The following is a 16,048-nucleotide window of genomic DNA, read 5'->3' as shown; positions in this document are numbered from 1 at the left end:
ATACTGGGTATTCCGCTTATTATAAAAATACATACTGAAAAAATTATAAAACTTAAACTATTTTTAATATGAGGTAAATAAATTCTAAGTTCTTATTTTGGTAACACTAACCTACTAGAAACTGGGAATATAATTTTACAAATTGTAACTGCCCTAAAATCTGATAAATCCATTTATAAACTAGGAGTAACAGAAGAATTCATAAAAACAAAGAAAAAGTTTGCATAAATATTACTTGTGCAGCTATTGGACAGAAAAGATTAAGAGATGGGAGAACTTCCAAAGATAAAGATGTCATTTCAAAAAATTTATGATAAAAAAAGATTCAAAATATATTTATGGAATTAATTTCAAATGGACAAATAAGGTTAAGATACCACTGACATGTTGGCTTGAAGAGTTCAACAAAACTATTCTGCTAACTGCAGATCAATGTACATTTTGTTCAAAGAAATATCCCTAACACTTAGAACAATGCCTACCATAGATACATAGCCTCTATACATGAGACTCCACCTAACAACATCTGAAGACCAAAAAAGAGCTATTAAGTATTGATTTAATGACTTCTATCCATTACCTTGATAAAAGATGATAAAAAGAATGCGCGGGTTGGAAGGTTTGGAAAAGTAAGGTGGAGAGAGTGGAGCATGCAGGTAACTTCAAATTGCCTTATATAAGGACTTCGTAACCACCCTATAGGAGACACTCAGTAAACAGCTCTTGAATGAGTAAACAAAGATAGAAAAGATTTGGAAGGTGCAATATTGTCTATAAATCTAAAGTTGTGTGCAAAAGCTTGTGTGTTTTTTCTTAGGAGAACATTCATCAAATTCTCAGAAGAAGGTTAAGAACAATCAATTCCTACTGTCTTATGAAAGTTGCTTTCATTTAAAAACTGCCCCTTTTCCTGATTTTATAGTTTTTTAAAAAAAATAAAATCAGAAAACATATCTGAAGCAAAAACAATGTTTATACTTTAAAAAAAGAAAATTTTTTTAATCCCAAGAATGAAATACTTAAAACTCACCATTTGTTGTTTTTATAAGCATGTGGATTGACTATATCTCTGATGAAGCTATAATAGTGCCCACCATCTGCTGTTCCTGTGTGAACAGTCACTCCTATTAAGTCATACTCATAGCTTTCTGTGTCTTTTGAATGATCACTGACTTCCTTAAAACCTGAAATGATTTACATAAAATAATGGTAATAATGTTGAAAACTGCACATTAACATCTTTGAATCACTTTACATAATATATTTAATATACAGAAATAGGCACAGATACATTATATATTATAATAGGTACAAAACAACTCCATTTGCTAGTCATTCCCCATCCATAGTCTACCATTTTAAGGAACATTTATATAAATCATTTGGAAAAACAACCGTAAGTACGGACAACATCAATATAATATATAAATATAAAATATGTTCTTTCTGTTTAATCTTATTCCTTTTGAAATAGTACAGCATTTTTCATTCAAGCTAGGAGCAGGCAAACCCAAGATATGGAAAGGCATTAAGATACTCATGCCCTTTAATCTCAGGTTAAGAAAAAGGAGCACTGTAGTGGTAGCATGCTGGCAATTGTTTATTAGTTAATAGAAAACATTCTGTATTAGGAGACAGAAACAAAATAAACAGACATCCTTCCTGTCCCCAAAGATGTGAAAGGCATAAAAGATACTAAGGAAAAATTACAGAATGATCTAGTAAGTTTGAAGATTTATGACTTATGATCTGTATACCCAGCATCATATATAAAGGAAAAAGTATAATCAGAAACAAGTGAAAACAGATTAGGTTAACTTGAGTGCATGGTCTTAACTGGAAAGTGACAACTGAGGAGAGAAGGAAATGGCTAACAGTGTCTTAATAGTGACTGAGAAGTTTGGATGTGCTAGGATCTGACTCTGAATGCATCAGTTACGGCCTAAAAAAAATCTTTCATCTTGGCACAAATTTCTGCTACTTCTACACAAGGAAGCATCATGAAAAATACCAGAAAGCACAATAACTGGGCAGTCTTACTATAATTTTATAAATGGTTTGTAAAGAGTTCTAAAAAGAAAGGTGTATATATACACTGCCTACTTCTTAACTTTGCCTATATTTTCAAAGTTATCTTCCACTGGCTCATTTGCTGCAACCTCTAAACATACTCAAATTCTAAGGGTAGGTATGCCTGGGTGGCTCAGTTGGGTAAGCGTGTGCCTTCGGTTCAAGTCATCAAGATCCCAGGGTCCTGGGATCGAGTCCCGCATCAGCAGCCTGCTTCTCTCTCTGCCTGCTCTGCCTGCTCGTGCGCTGACAAATAAATAAATAAAATCTTAAAAAAAAAAAAATTCTAAGGGTAGGGGCGCCTGGGTGGCTCAGTCGGTTAAGCATCTGCCTTCGACTCAGGTCCTGGGATCGAGCCCCGCATCAGGCTCCCTGCTCAGCAGGGAGTCTGCTTTTCCCTCTCCCTCTGCTGCTCCCCCCTGGTTGTGTCCTCTCACCCTGTCAAATAAATAAATAAAATCTTAAAAAAAAAAAAATCCTGAGGGTAAAAAATACCCCCCTTAACTCTATTCCTCTATAGGAACAGTCACCATCTTCTCTCCTCTTTTCAAAGAAAGAGTACGTTCTTCTCTTAAAAGAATAGCCCACACTCACTGTTTACACTTCTCAACTCCCATTTAGTGAAACATTTACTGGATGCTCATTAAGTGCCAGGCAATGGAATGTAAAGATTAAAATGCAGTTCTCTTTCCCAAATCTTAAAATACAGCGGCTTATTCAAACCTTAAAGATTTTAATGAGGGGGCGCCTGGGTGGCTCAGTTGGTTAAGCGACTACCTTCGGCTCAGGTCATGATCCTGGAGTCCCTGGATCGAGTCCCGCATCGGGCTCCCTGCTTGGCAGGGAGTCTGCTTCTCCCTCTGACCCTCCCCTCTCTCATGTGCTCTCTCTCATTCTCTCTCTCTCAAATAAATAAATAAAGTCTTTAAAAAAAAAATTTTAATGAGAACTTATTATATAAAGAAAACATTGCCAGAACCAAACTTCTCTAACTAAAGAACAGAAAGGCAAGAGCTAGACCTGTTGTGCTTTTTTTGCTCACCTGTTTCCATTCCTCACCTCTGTGGTCTTTGAGGCACATATACATAAGTTTGAAAAGCACTGGTCTTATGAAGTAATAAGAATTTGGAGGTAATTGGATATGAACCAAGTATCATCTTTAAATCACTACAATCTGCCTTTCTACTGCAATACCCAAATGAAACTGCTCTGATAAAGATAACCAAAGACATTCTACATGCTGTTTTCAGTCATGTTATTTCTGAAACAATTCCTTTTCTTTAGCATTCAATACTTCTGACCAAATTCCCTTTTTGAGATCTTCTTGAAATACTGACCCACTATTCAGCTATGATCAAGCCACAAACCTGAGTCATTCCTGACTTTTCTTCCTCCCTCTAGTAGTAGACTAAAAAGTCAACTTCAAAGGGACAAAGACCTTGTTCTTTGTTGCCACTCTATCCCCACTACTATGAGAATAGCAAATTATAGATAGACATTCAATAACTTCATTGGATTCATTTATACATACAATCATCAAATCCTATTAACCCTCCACACACCTCTCTCCAAATCTACTGGTATGCTTGCTCATTAAACTACCATCTTCTCTGTGGTTTATCAGAATGCCCCCCCCCCCACATCCCTTTCATCATCCTCTAATCCATTTCTATTGCTATAGTCAGAATAACCTTTCCCAGATCCCACCTGGTTATTTCAGTTCCCTGCTTAAAATCTTCCAAAGGTTTCACATCAAACAAAGATTACAATTATTAACATGGCTTACAAACAAAATGATGTGGCCATTGCCTTTTGCTCATCTCATCAACTCCACCGCCACCTCCTACCCACCTAAAGACATTAGCCATTCCTCTCAATCTATTCCTTATTCAAACTCTGCTTCAATGTTACCTTCATGAAAGCCCTCCCTGATACCCCTAGATTTGAGATACACTCACCATCCTATCTGATGACACATCCTGTTTATAATTTCTTGCTCAATAAGATTTGCCTACTAGACTTAAGTTCTATGAGATAAGGAACCATGTGTATCTTGTTCACTGCCATGTCACTAATGCCTAGCAGAGTGCCTAGAACATAGTTCTAATAAATGCCAAATATCTATTGACGAACTGACTGAACGTACCATACTGTATTTAAATACAATCCCCTTTCCAAAATTCAATTTCATTTTATTAAATGTGAAGTTGGTTACAACTTTATAGTTATGGCTGTCTTGTTATGGAGACTTACAGTAAACATAGGCAAGAGAAAGAGATCAAAAATTACCTTCTTTCCTATCACTCTTTCCCATTAGAAAATCTTCTGTATAGGGCGTCATATCCAAGCGTAATGGGAAGGAAAAGTGTGTGTTCACTTTCTCTTTCATCATTGTCACCATATTAAATGTATACCTCATAGTATTAAAACTCAGAATGCGAGGCAATTTCTTAAAACATGCCCTGAAAGACAGAAAAGAAAAAAAAAAAAAAGGAAAAAGAAAACTTAAAAATCTCTTCCAAAAGTACTTTAGCTGGTAACATATTTACACTGTATGTATTTCAGTATTCAACTCAATAAATAATAAACAGTATTTTAAATCATGCTCTTATTAAATATATCTATACCTATATTCCCCTCTTACATGCTTTTTTCCATTCTAAAAGGGTTTTACTGTGCCTAAGTAAGAAAAATAAAAAATTAAGCACACTGTGGTAAATTCCATGAAAAAGATATGCAAAAGTGCTATGGAAGCATAAAAAGGTGTCGCACCAAACTTCAAAGGAGTTGTCTTCGGTTCAGAATTTTCTTTTCCATTTTAAATAACAGGAATTGAACTATTTATTTTTATAAATTAGAACTGCCAAGTTTAGCTGTATCACTTACTAGATGTATGACCCTCAACAAGTTACGTAACCTCTCTGAGCTTAATTCCTAATTTGGAAATTTCTAAAATGGAGATTAAAGTGCCTACTCCCTCCTACTTTTAGAATGCTGCCTGGCAAATAGCATTCAATAAATGTTGCTTGGTATTACAATAGCAGCCGCTGCAGCAAATTACCTAAGTATTATGGTTTAACAAATATTGCTAGTTCAAATTAAAACAAACCAAAATTTCAGTTTAAACAAAAAATATATAAAAGCTTGGATTCATGAAAAATAGTGTTTTGGGGAATAATTCTTCATTGAACGTAAGATTCTAAAGAGATTCTGTTTAAATCAAGAGCTCAGTTTAAGAAAAAATTAGGGATTTAAGGAGACAAGGAAGGTAGGGGAAAGATTTCATAAACAGGAAATAAGTCTAAAAATCCATCATTACTGATTATTTGGGAGATTGGCAAAAGATGAGGTTATGGAAATATAAAGGAGTCAAATGATGAAGGGCTTCTGTGCAATGTCACAGTATGAACTGCATCCTGGGAGCTAAGAGTCACTAAAGGACCTGTGGTGGACCTTGGAACCATGCAAGATTCAGAGGATAAATGACATAATGGAGCTAAAGAGATGAGAGTTATGTTATAGACTTACTGAATCTATGAGACACACAAGTCACAGCTGGGAGAACACAGCACAACATTCTGAATTAGGTAAGATGAATTAAGAATCATAAGCATGTCAACAGAGATTGAGATTATGGTGGTAGACAAAATTATTCAGGAAAGAATGAATAAACTGAGAAAAACAGAGGTTTGAAGATAGAGCAAAAGATGATCCTTAGCCCATTTCTGCTGACTACTATGTTATCATAGACATTCAAAAGTATGGCAAGAGTATAAAAGGACTGAGTGACACTGCCTAAAAGAGCAGACAGTATTTCAGAAAAACAGCAGAATCGTATTAGCCAAAAGAAGGGAATGTTTCAAGAAGCAGGAAGTTATCAAGAATGACAGATATTTTCAGTAAGCTTATTTATTCCAACTAAAAAGATTCTCAAAAGAAAATGTCTCAGTCTATCAACTTTTATTGATTCCTCATTATACCCCTCCATATTAACAAACTTTTGACTGACTCCATTCTGTGTAAGTCTTAACTCATACCCTAACCAATTCTCATTAGATGGGCCTGTCTTCTCCCTGTAACTGCCTGCACAGCTATGATTTCATTTAAGTATGTCTACCTTACTTTTCTCTCTTGCAACCAACTTGACATCTGGAGACTGAGAAAAAGAGTACCAATCCTATCAGTGTAGATCTCCCTGGAAAAATCTTCTATTAAGCAATTTTAAGAGATGGCTTTTCATTCTCTGCCTTCCAACATGGTCAGATCTATCTAGAAAAGTCCTGTTTGATCCCCAAGCCCTTTCTAGATTCCATTTTCCTTGTTGTTTTTTTATTGCCAAACTTTTAAAATTAATGATCTATACTTGATGCCATGTACCCTGACAGCCCTGCTTCTATCGCTACAACCCAAAAAAACATACCACTAAACTATCTTTCTACAAGACCCAATGCTTTTTACTCAGCTGTAATTTCCCCCCCTTTCCTGTGGACTCTGTCAATTGAATACCTTCTTTGGGAGATTCTCTTCCCCAGTTTCTAGGTTACCATCCTATGATGAATTTCTTTCTTTCCTAGCTTCAATTCTGACTTTTTTCCACTGCACTTTTAGGTTGGCTTAGTCAGTCCTTTACAACAGTTATGTTCTTTCTCAGATGTCCAAATGGTGCCAACCAATTATGGCAAATAATCCCAAAATCTAGGTATTAATCATTTCATGTCACTGTATACCTACCAATCATATTTTCTATTACTGGTCAATGCAAATCCTCTACTTGAGGCAGACTAGCCTAGTCCCAGGCTTCTTGCACATACAAGGTCATTTCTATTTCTCTGCCTTTGTTCCAAATAACTAACAGCATATGATGCTGTCTCAATCCAATTTCTACTTGTCATTCAATGTTCACTTGGAGAATTGAAACCTCTTTACCCAGTTACTCTGTCCCAAATGGGCCAACTATGGTTGGCTCTTAAGAAAAAAAAAAATCTCTCACTTCAGAGAATCAGAGGAGGATCTCTTCAGTTCATGAGGAGACTCTTCATCATGATTCACTGATATACAGCAAAGGGCTAAAGCAATCAGACCTTGGTAAATATTTAATTGAAAGGACACAAAAAATTTGGAAAAATTTAAGGGTGCTTCAAAGTATAATAATCGAATGACTGAATATTCAACTGAATAACTGAATGAAAAGTTGCTTATAAGAATAAGCTCAGGGGCACCTGGGTGGTTCAGTTAGTAAAGCATCTGACTCTTGATTTTGGCTCAGGTCACGATCTCACGGCTGTGGGCTGGAGCCCCACATCAGGCTCTGCCCTCGGTGTGGAGTCTGCTTGAGATTCTCTCTCTCTCCCTCTGCCTTTGTCCCTCCCCCTGCTTGCACTCTCTCTCTCTCAAAATTAAAATCTTAAAAAAAAAAAAAAAAAAAAAGATACACTCCAAGCAGCCTACCTTAACCTTAATCACATAATTTTCATAAAAGTTTAACATGAATTTACCATTTGTGTTTTACTTCCACTTGATGATGTATCAAAATGATAAACATTACATTTCAGAAAGCATACCTTTTTTCAGCTCGTACTTTCTTCCCGCAATGAGAACAAGTATACATGTTGTCACCTTCTAAAGTGTCTTTAATAGTAACTTCATCAAGAGATTCCTGCGTATTAAATCAGATTTTAAAGTCCCATATTATTATTTACAGTATGCAAAATTCAAAACGTAGTACTTATCATTTGGGCAGACTGCACAGAGGAAAACAAACTTTTTATTAAAAAAATTCTAAATTTTAGCAAAAAAAATTTTTCCCTCAAATTGACAAGATGCTCCATGAATCTTATTAATTTTTCAAAAGTAGAAGTATTTCAACTTTGGGGGAAAAAAATCAGCTTTGTGGTCTACCTTTAATTCTTATTTGATCTGCACAGCAAGAAGAAAATAAATAAAACATGAAAGTTAATTTTTCACCAAGATGACAAACACAAACCTGTTGTATGCAAGTTTGTTTGATTAAAATAAAAGCAGAAAAGGTCTAACAATATATTAAATTTTACTCACATAAATGTTCTTCATATCAGCCACTTGGCACCTCACAGTATAAAACTCTTCAGCAGTCTGACTAACATGTTCACAATCCTGGGAAATCAACAGTCAAATATTAGTAATTTATTTTAATAAGTTAAAACAGACATTAAGATTTCAAAAAAGTAAAGAACAGGTGCAATACTTACCAAGGACACAACATTGTTTGTAATTACACCTCCAAACAAGCTTTTGACGGTATTTTTCTTTAAAAACAAACAAAAGTGAGTAATTAAAATTGGGCAAATCTGTACAGATTTCAAAGAAACAGCAGTATTCTGGTACTAACCAGTTCTGGAGACATTTCTTCAATTTTAGTAATGAGATCAGTAAAAAATTCTGTCATATCTTTCTGCTCCCCAGTATTCAGAGGCTGCTTATCCATAGTGTATGTTTTACAAAAGGGTCTAGGATTATATGCTTTGCATTCACTCTCCTGCAAAGGAAAAGGGAGAAGGATGGATCATGAAACAATCAAATCCTACATTTCAAAAAAAGAACATTATCACAAGGTTCTTGAATAAATAACAAAACAACAAAACAGAGTAAATCTACAACAGAACTGCTTTCTTGTTTCATTCAATTAAATTCAATTAATTAACATATAAGGTATTATTTGTTTCAGGGGTACAGGTCTGTGATTCATCAGTCTTACATAATACTCAGTGCTCATTACAACATACACCCTACCCCCCTCCACCACCTCCAGCAACCCTCAGTTTGTTTCCTGAGATTAAGAGTCTCTTACGATTTATCTCCCTCTCTGGTTTCATCTTGTTTCTTTTTTTTCCTCTTCCCCTATGATCCTCTGCCTTGTTTCTTAAATTCCACATATCAGTGAGATCATATGGTAATTCTCTTTCTCTGATTGACTTATTTCGCTTAGCAAAATACCCTCTAGTTCCAACCACGCTTTTCAATTTAATAGTCCTGGTGCCTGAAGATGCTTAAATTACTGTTATGAAATTTGTATTTTTTTTTTTAAGATTTATTTATTTGACAGAGAGAGAGACAATGAGAGAGGAACACAAGCAGGGGGAGTGGGAGAGGGAGAAGCAGGCTTCCCACGGAGCAGGGAGCTCGACACAGGGCTCCATCCCAGGACCCTGGGATCATGACCTGAGCCGAAGGCAGACACTTAACGACTGAGCCACCCAGGTGCCCCTGAAATTTGTATTTTTTTAAGTCTAATAATTTCTAGGAAGGAATTTGGGACTCAAAGGATGCAGATGTGTACTATGAAACAGAAAACAGAAAAATTTTGCAAGCTAAGTAAGATTTCCTACAGACTGAACTTAAGAGTTTTTTGTTTTTAAAATTTTTTATTTATTCATTTGAGAGAATGCACAAGTGAGAGAGCACGAGCAGGCAGGGAGGATCAGAGGGAGAGGGTGAAGCAGACTCCCCACTGAGCAGGGTGCCTGACATGGGATTTGATACCAGGACCCAAGGATCATGACCTGAGCCGAAGGTAGATGCTTAGCCAACTGAGCGACCCAGGCACCTGAGAACTTTAGTAGTTCTTAAAAGAGTAGTTTAAGGGCACCTGGGTGGCTCAGTCAGTTAAGCATCTGCCTTCGGCTCAGGTCATGATCCCAGGGTCCTGGGACCGAATCCCGCATCAGGCTACCTGCCCAGTGAGGAGTCTGCTTCTCCTTCTGCCCCTCCCTCCCCACCCCCAACTCGTGCTCGCATGCACTCTCTCTCTCTCAAAAATAAATAAAATCTTTAAGAAAAAAAAAAGTAGTTTAAAATACTTTTCTGTTTTGTCAGTTCAGATGGCATGCTCCAACTCTGTTAAAGGTATATTAAAAGTGGGATCAGGGTGCCTGGGTGGCTCATTCAGTTGAGCATCCAACTCTTGATTTCAGTTCAGGTCATGATCTCAGGGTTTTGAGATCGAGCCCCGATCAGCCTCCACAGAGCCTGCTTAAGATTCTTTCTTTCCCCCTCCCCCTCCAAAAAAAATTTGCAATCCAAGAATGACTACTAAATCTTTTAATTTTGTTAAAAATTTCATTTATTTTTTTTATTTTTTTTTATTTTTTAAAGATTTTATTTATTTATTTGAGAGAGAGAATGAGAGACAGAGAGCACGAGAGGGAAGAGGGCAGAGGGAGAAGCAGACCCCCTGCTGAGCAGGGAGCCCGATGTGGGACTCGATCCCAGGACTCCAGGATCATGACCTGAGCCGAAGGCAGTCGCTTAACCAACTGAGCCACCCAGGCGCCCAAAAATTTCATTTATTGACTCCTTAACTGTCAGAAGCTGAAAAATACAGGAATAAACATGATATAATCTCTGTCCTCAGGATTCTAACAGGTGAGATGAGTAACTTTCACTACAAGTGGTAGGTATGAGACAGAGTTGTGGAATCTACGGTTTTCTCAGAGGAGTTGAAAATAAATTGCTTCAGGAAAGATGACAATAAGAAGAAAAGGGGAAAAAAAAAGTGCTACAGAAAGAGTGTTACAGGCAGAAGCAGCAGCATGAACAGCTGCACAAGTGATGAAGCAACAGGGTGATGGGCTTCCAAGGGCGGACACTTGCTACGGGATTCAGCTGCATAGAGGGAAGGGTAGGAGAGGATGCTGAAGGGGTGCCTGGCTGGCTCAGTCAGTACAGCATATAACTCTTGATCTCAGGGCTGTGGGTTCCAGCCCCACATTAGGTGTTGGGAATACTTAAAAAAAAAAGGTAAAATCTTAAAAAAAAAAAGAGAGAGAGAGAAAGGAGGTTAAAAGAAAGGGGCAAAATCAGAAGACATGTGCTGATGAACCTGGATACTATTCTGTTCATAATAAAAAACCACTGAAGAGTTTTAAGCAGAGGAATAATATTGTAAGATTTGCTAATTTTTTAAGATTAATTACTTTTATAGTTCTGGGGGGGGCATTAAAAGGGACAAAGAGAAATCAATCAAAAAATTCTGGGGGGGAGGGGGAGAGTGGGGTGACCCTGTGGTGGGAAAAGGACCAGATGGATCCAAAGGATTCATTAAAGGACAAATTAACAGTCGTCTTGCAGATGAGTGACATGCAACTGTTTAAAAGTCACTTTGACAAAGAACACCAATAACTGACAAATTCAATTCGAAAAATAAGAGTATATAGTCAAGACAAATCCAATACAAATGAACTTCATTTAATGTTTTCAACTTATATAGGTTATATCTAAACTAGTTTTCCATATATGGTTCTCAAACATACCATTAAGTATGTAAACATTTTTTGAAGCTCCAAAAGCGTGGTCTTGTGCTTCATATCTTCTGAATACTGGAAATCAAGAGAAAAATGTTCCATTAAAACATACTGATGGTAGCAAATTAGACAGTCTAGCAAAGAAAGTATTACAATGTGCTATTACTGTATCTGTTTTCATTCTTTTAGCTCTATGTAAGAAAAAGGTTATTCTTTATTTAGCAATTTAACATTTAAAAAATTATTTTATTCATTATATAAATGTAGCCATCGCTATTATGTAAGAAAACGGAATAAAGAGATCTTTAAAAAAAAAAAAATTGCTTTCCAGATCAACACTCATTTGGTACAATGCTGTTTTCACAAGCTGGTAACTGTGCAGGAACAGAAAACATCATAGGTGTGCAACAAAGCTGTTTTCTACAAATAAATCCATACATTTTTAAAAAATGTATTATAGGGCGCCTGGGTGGCTCAGTTGGTTAAGCGACTGCCTTCGGCTCAGGTCATGATCCTGGAGTCCCGGGATCGAGTCCCGCCCGCATCGGGCTCCCTGCTCGGCAGGGAATCTGCTTCTCCCTCTGACCCTCCTCCCTCTCATGCTCTCTGTCTCTCATTCTCTCTCTCTCAAATAAATAAATAAAATCTTTAAAAAAATAAAATAAATAAAAAAATGTATTATAATAATAAATGACATCTCTCCATCATCTAGTCATATCTTTTTTTTTCTAGAACAGTATATCCTTAATATTGCAGAAAAATTACTGGCCAACAAGCTTGAAAGCATTCTATATATTCAAATATCATTAACTGAAATTCAGGTATCTGGCTAGACTCACTCACTAGAGACTTAGTCCTGAACACCAGCCTTATAGACACTTATTAGATATACTCTAGCTCATCCAAATATTTAAGAAAACAAAACAAAACTATGAAATATTATCCTCACTACAAACTACTTGTCAAAATCTTGAAGAAGCTCTGATAGTCTTGTGGAATAATAAGCCTTCTATATGCCAGAAGTATACACTAGTTATTTGTGTCAATTTTGTGGGGAGTGTTCAGTAATGTGGTTCTGCTATTTAGGAGCTTATAATCAAACTGAGGACATAAAGACACTGAAAAGGAATCTATTCAACATATAGTTACTGCAAAATTGTATAATATTAAGTACAATAGGAACTGAATAAAAGGAATCAACAAAATTGACAAAACAATTACAGTAATATAACTGACATATGGGAGGCATAATACTCCATGAGATTAGAGTAGAAGTCACAAAAAACACTTTCCCATATGTAACAGAACGGTGATGATACATGATACATGCAAACTATATATAATACAATGGTCAGGAATAAAGACTTGGATTTAAAATTTTCATTGCTGGAGAATTAAGTATTAGTTGGCTGAAGAACGGAAGTGACTGGAGTCTTCTAAATTAAGAAAAAAGCAAGAATGTTTTACTTAATGTAGAAGTTCTAAATATAAACCTTACATATGTATTTAATACTTAAATACATATTTGCACCCATTAGGATGGCTATTGTCAAAAAACAGAAAACAAGGGCCAGCAGGGGTGTGAATAAATTGGCATGTTTGTGCACTGCTGACAGGAAGGTAAAATGGCACAGCCACCACAGAACACCTGCACAGTGATACCTCAAAAAGTTAAACACAGAATTCCCATAGGATCTAGCAATTCCGCTTCTGGGTATATACGTAAAAGAAGTGAAAACAGGGATTCAAATGGATATTTGAACACTCATGTTCATGGAAACATTATTTATAATAGCCAAAAGATATAAGCAACCCAGAAATGTCCAATGACAGATGAATGGATAAACAAAATGTGGTACAGACACACAATGGACTATTATTCAGCCTTAAAAAAGAAGGAAACTCTCAACATGTACAACATGGATGAACCTTGGAGACACTATGCTAAGAATGTAGGATTCCACTTAAGTGAGGTATCTAGAACAGTCAAATTCATAGAGATAAGTAGTAGAATAGTAGCTGCATGAGGTTTGGGGGAATGGAGAATGGGAAGTATTTAATGGGTACAGAGTTTTAGTTGGGGGAAGTGAAAAAATTTTTGAGATTGATGGTGGTAATGCGATATCAATATACTAACTACCACAGAACTGTACACTTGTATTTAGTTGGGTATATTTTACTACAATTAAAATACATGTAGATTTCTTTACTCTTACTGTGAACATCAGAAAAGGAAATAAAAATAACTAATGCACTCACGTAAATAATCAAGTGCACTTTTGACTAGAGTACTTTCCAAAGTCATGTCAAATTCTCTTAAGAATTTTTTATGTAGAAACATGTCTAAATTTAGTTTTTAACCAGAAACACCATTTATGAGACCTACTCCCAATTAACACATCTGATTGTTCTTTCTGGTGCTACATTTTAATTCCTGAAAGTGCTAATGGCTAAACAGTGATCATTAATATTTAGAAGAGAAATCACGAAGTATGGCCATGTTAACAGTCAGGAAAAAAAAAAAAAAAAAAAAAAAATCACTGAAATTATGCCTCTTCGCTCATCACTGGTTCCTACTAAGCAGATAGGGCCACAAATTTAGTCACAAAAATTTCCGTACACAAAATCAATCAGTTATTCAACTATTTCTAAGGATCATCAGTCTCAGAAGATAAACTTAAAAGCATTAATATAACTAACATTAAAAAAAAAACCCCACTTGGGCGCCTGGGTGGCTCCGTTGGTTAAGCGACTGCCTTCGGCTCAGGTCATGATCCTGGAGTCCCTGGATGAGTCCCGCATCGGGCTCCCTGCTCGGCAGGGAGCCTGCTTCCGCCTCTGACCCTCCCCCCTCTCATGCGCTCTCTCTTTCTCATTCTCTCTGTCTCAAATAAATAAATAAAATCTTTAAAAAAAATAAAAAAAAACCCCACTTGACTATACTATAACTCGGGAGACTTTGAAGCCTAAAAACATCTTAAGGATTCACTGAAAGGACATAAAGAATTGCAATACTTTTTTAGGGGGGTAAAGTCAGGACATCAAGATGACATGATGGAGGAAAACAGAAACCCAAGTACAAGCATGAAGTAAGTTTGCCAAGAAATTATAAAAGCAGTGCAAAAGGCAAACTAAACAACAGTCCATGGTTAAAAAGAGTGAAAACTAGAAATAACAAGAATAACATAAAGCAGACCTTACCCAAATAAATTAGGCCCACAGTCAAATTTACTTTGGGATAAAATTAAAACAAGTGATTCTGGTACATTCCTCTACTTTGTTTTAGGCTTTGCTTATTTTTATGTAAAGAAAATTTGTATTTATTTTTACTGAAAATACCATGTTCATTGTATACACTGAATGTATATATTCCACAACTGTGTTTTCCTTTGAGAAATAAGGAAATTATACTAGTATGTTAGGAGTAACCTACGAAATGTAAAATATTTAAGTTTACATGAGCTATGTAATCAAATACAGTCATTTTTTAATTCATAAATTACTTTCTCAATGTTTACTAAATTGAAATAATCAAGATTAACAAAATTTTAAAATTTTCTTTTACAGTTTTAATACTGAAGTGAGGAAAACTGTACCTTAGCAGTGAAGACAGCCTGTCTTGCCTCAGGTATCATATAAAGTTGCTGAATAGTAGAAGCCAAGTAACAAGTAGCTCCAAGGTTAGTTAGGCCAACAAATCTACACTCAGCACGAACATCCTCATGGGGCCAGTAGTCCCATTTATAAGGCGCATGGGCTGCTGAAAAAAGAGGGAGGAAAAGATGCCCCCCAAACAAACTATTAAACATAATGTATTTTGCTTTTACTAACAGCCACTACTCTCCATTACTTTAGTTAATATACATAAAATATTATATATGATAATACTAATGTAACACTGCATGTCAATAATACTCAAAAAAGAAATAAAATTAGTAAGAACACACAGAAAAGCTAATTCATTCTCTAAAAATTCAAAAGACTGCCAATATTTGATTTTACTTGGCACTAAATTATTTAACCAAAAAATTCCAAAATATTTCAGATACCTATAAAGTCCTTTACACCCGTTTTTTTTTAACAAATCAATGTTTACTTTTTTAACGTCTTAGCAACAAAAGTTTATAATGTTAAAAGTGTATGAATAGTGAACTCTTTCTATAGCCATGCCTTCCAAAATCTCTTTTCTGCTCGTAAAATTTAGAAAGATTAAAAGGAAAAGAATGCTTACACTGCATGTGTTGTGCCATAACCCAGTTGTGTATTAGCCTGTAGTTCTCAACGGATCCCTTTACCATCTCTACTAACAAATCATACGCAGCAGCTCTTGAAGAATGTGATTTGCACTTTGGCTGTTGTCTGTCTTTTAGACTAGGCAACAAAAACAGGAGATTGAAGATATCTCTTAAAAATTCCTGGGAAAAAAAGAAAGGCCAAGTATATTATCTAAAATTACATGTTAGTTATATTCTAAATATAATGAATACCTTACATAGAGTGAACTAGACTATAGGACAATCTACAATTTACTAAAAGGCTATTTAAAAACTTAGAGCAGCATCATATACCATCATCTCAAAGTCTTCCCAATGTTCATTTCTCTTAAAAAAAAAAAAAAAACAGAATGGGTAGGGATCAACTTTACTCTTCCTTACCTCTTGATAGCTAACAGGCTCATTCTTAGATTCCCATCTATAATG

General features: G+C 35.8%; 1 protein-coding gene across 7 annotated transcripts in view; it reads right to left on the bottom strand.

The window, feature by feature from the left end:
• Positions 1 to 16,048, bottom strand: part of USP34 (ubiquitin specific peptidase 34) — a 263,416-nt gene that overhangs the window by 48,423 nt on the left and 198,945 nt on the right. For all 7 annotated transcript variants that reach the window (XR_010405682.1, XM_064572466.1, XM_064572467.1 and 4 more), the window contains 9 exons: positions 15,580 to 15,763; positions 14,945 to 15,105; positions 11,358 to 11,423; positions 8,438 to 8,584; positions 8,298 to 8,354; positions 8,125 to 8,202; positions 7,632 to 7,726; positions 4,360 to 4,532; positions 1,031 to 1,184 (listed from right to left, as the gene is read on the bottom strand). Coding sequence is in view for 6 of the 7 variants with exons in the window: in XM_064572466.1 (XP_064428536.1) it covers positions 1,031 to 1,184; positions 4,360 to 4,532; positions 7,632 to 7,726; positions 8,125 to 8,202; positions 8,298 to 8,354; positions 8,438 to 8,584; positions 11,358 to 11,423; positions 14,945 to 15,105; positions 15,580 to 15,763 (1,115 nt within the window). In the remaining variant the exon portion in view is untranslated. The remainder of the gene's footprint in view (positions 1 to 1,030; positions 1,185 to 4,359; positions 4,533 to 7,631; positions 7,727 to 8,124; positions 8,203 to 8,297; positions 8,355 to 8,437; positions 8,585 to 11,357; positions 11,424 to 14,944; positions 15,106 to 15,579; positions 15,764 to 16,048) is intronic.

This window comes from Mirounga angustirostris, unplaced genomic scaffold (assembly GCF_029215605.1).
Source record: "Mirounga angustirostris isolate CCGP_5_RB_7025 unplaced genomic scaffold, mMirAng1.0.hap1 SCAF_10, whole genome shotgun sequence".
NCBI lineage: Eukaryota > Metazoa > Chordata > Mammalia > Carnivora > Phocidae > Mirounga > Mirounga angustirostris.
This window is presented reverse-complemented; position numbering and strand designations above follow the sequence as displayed.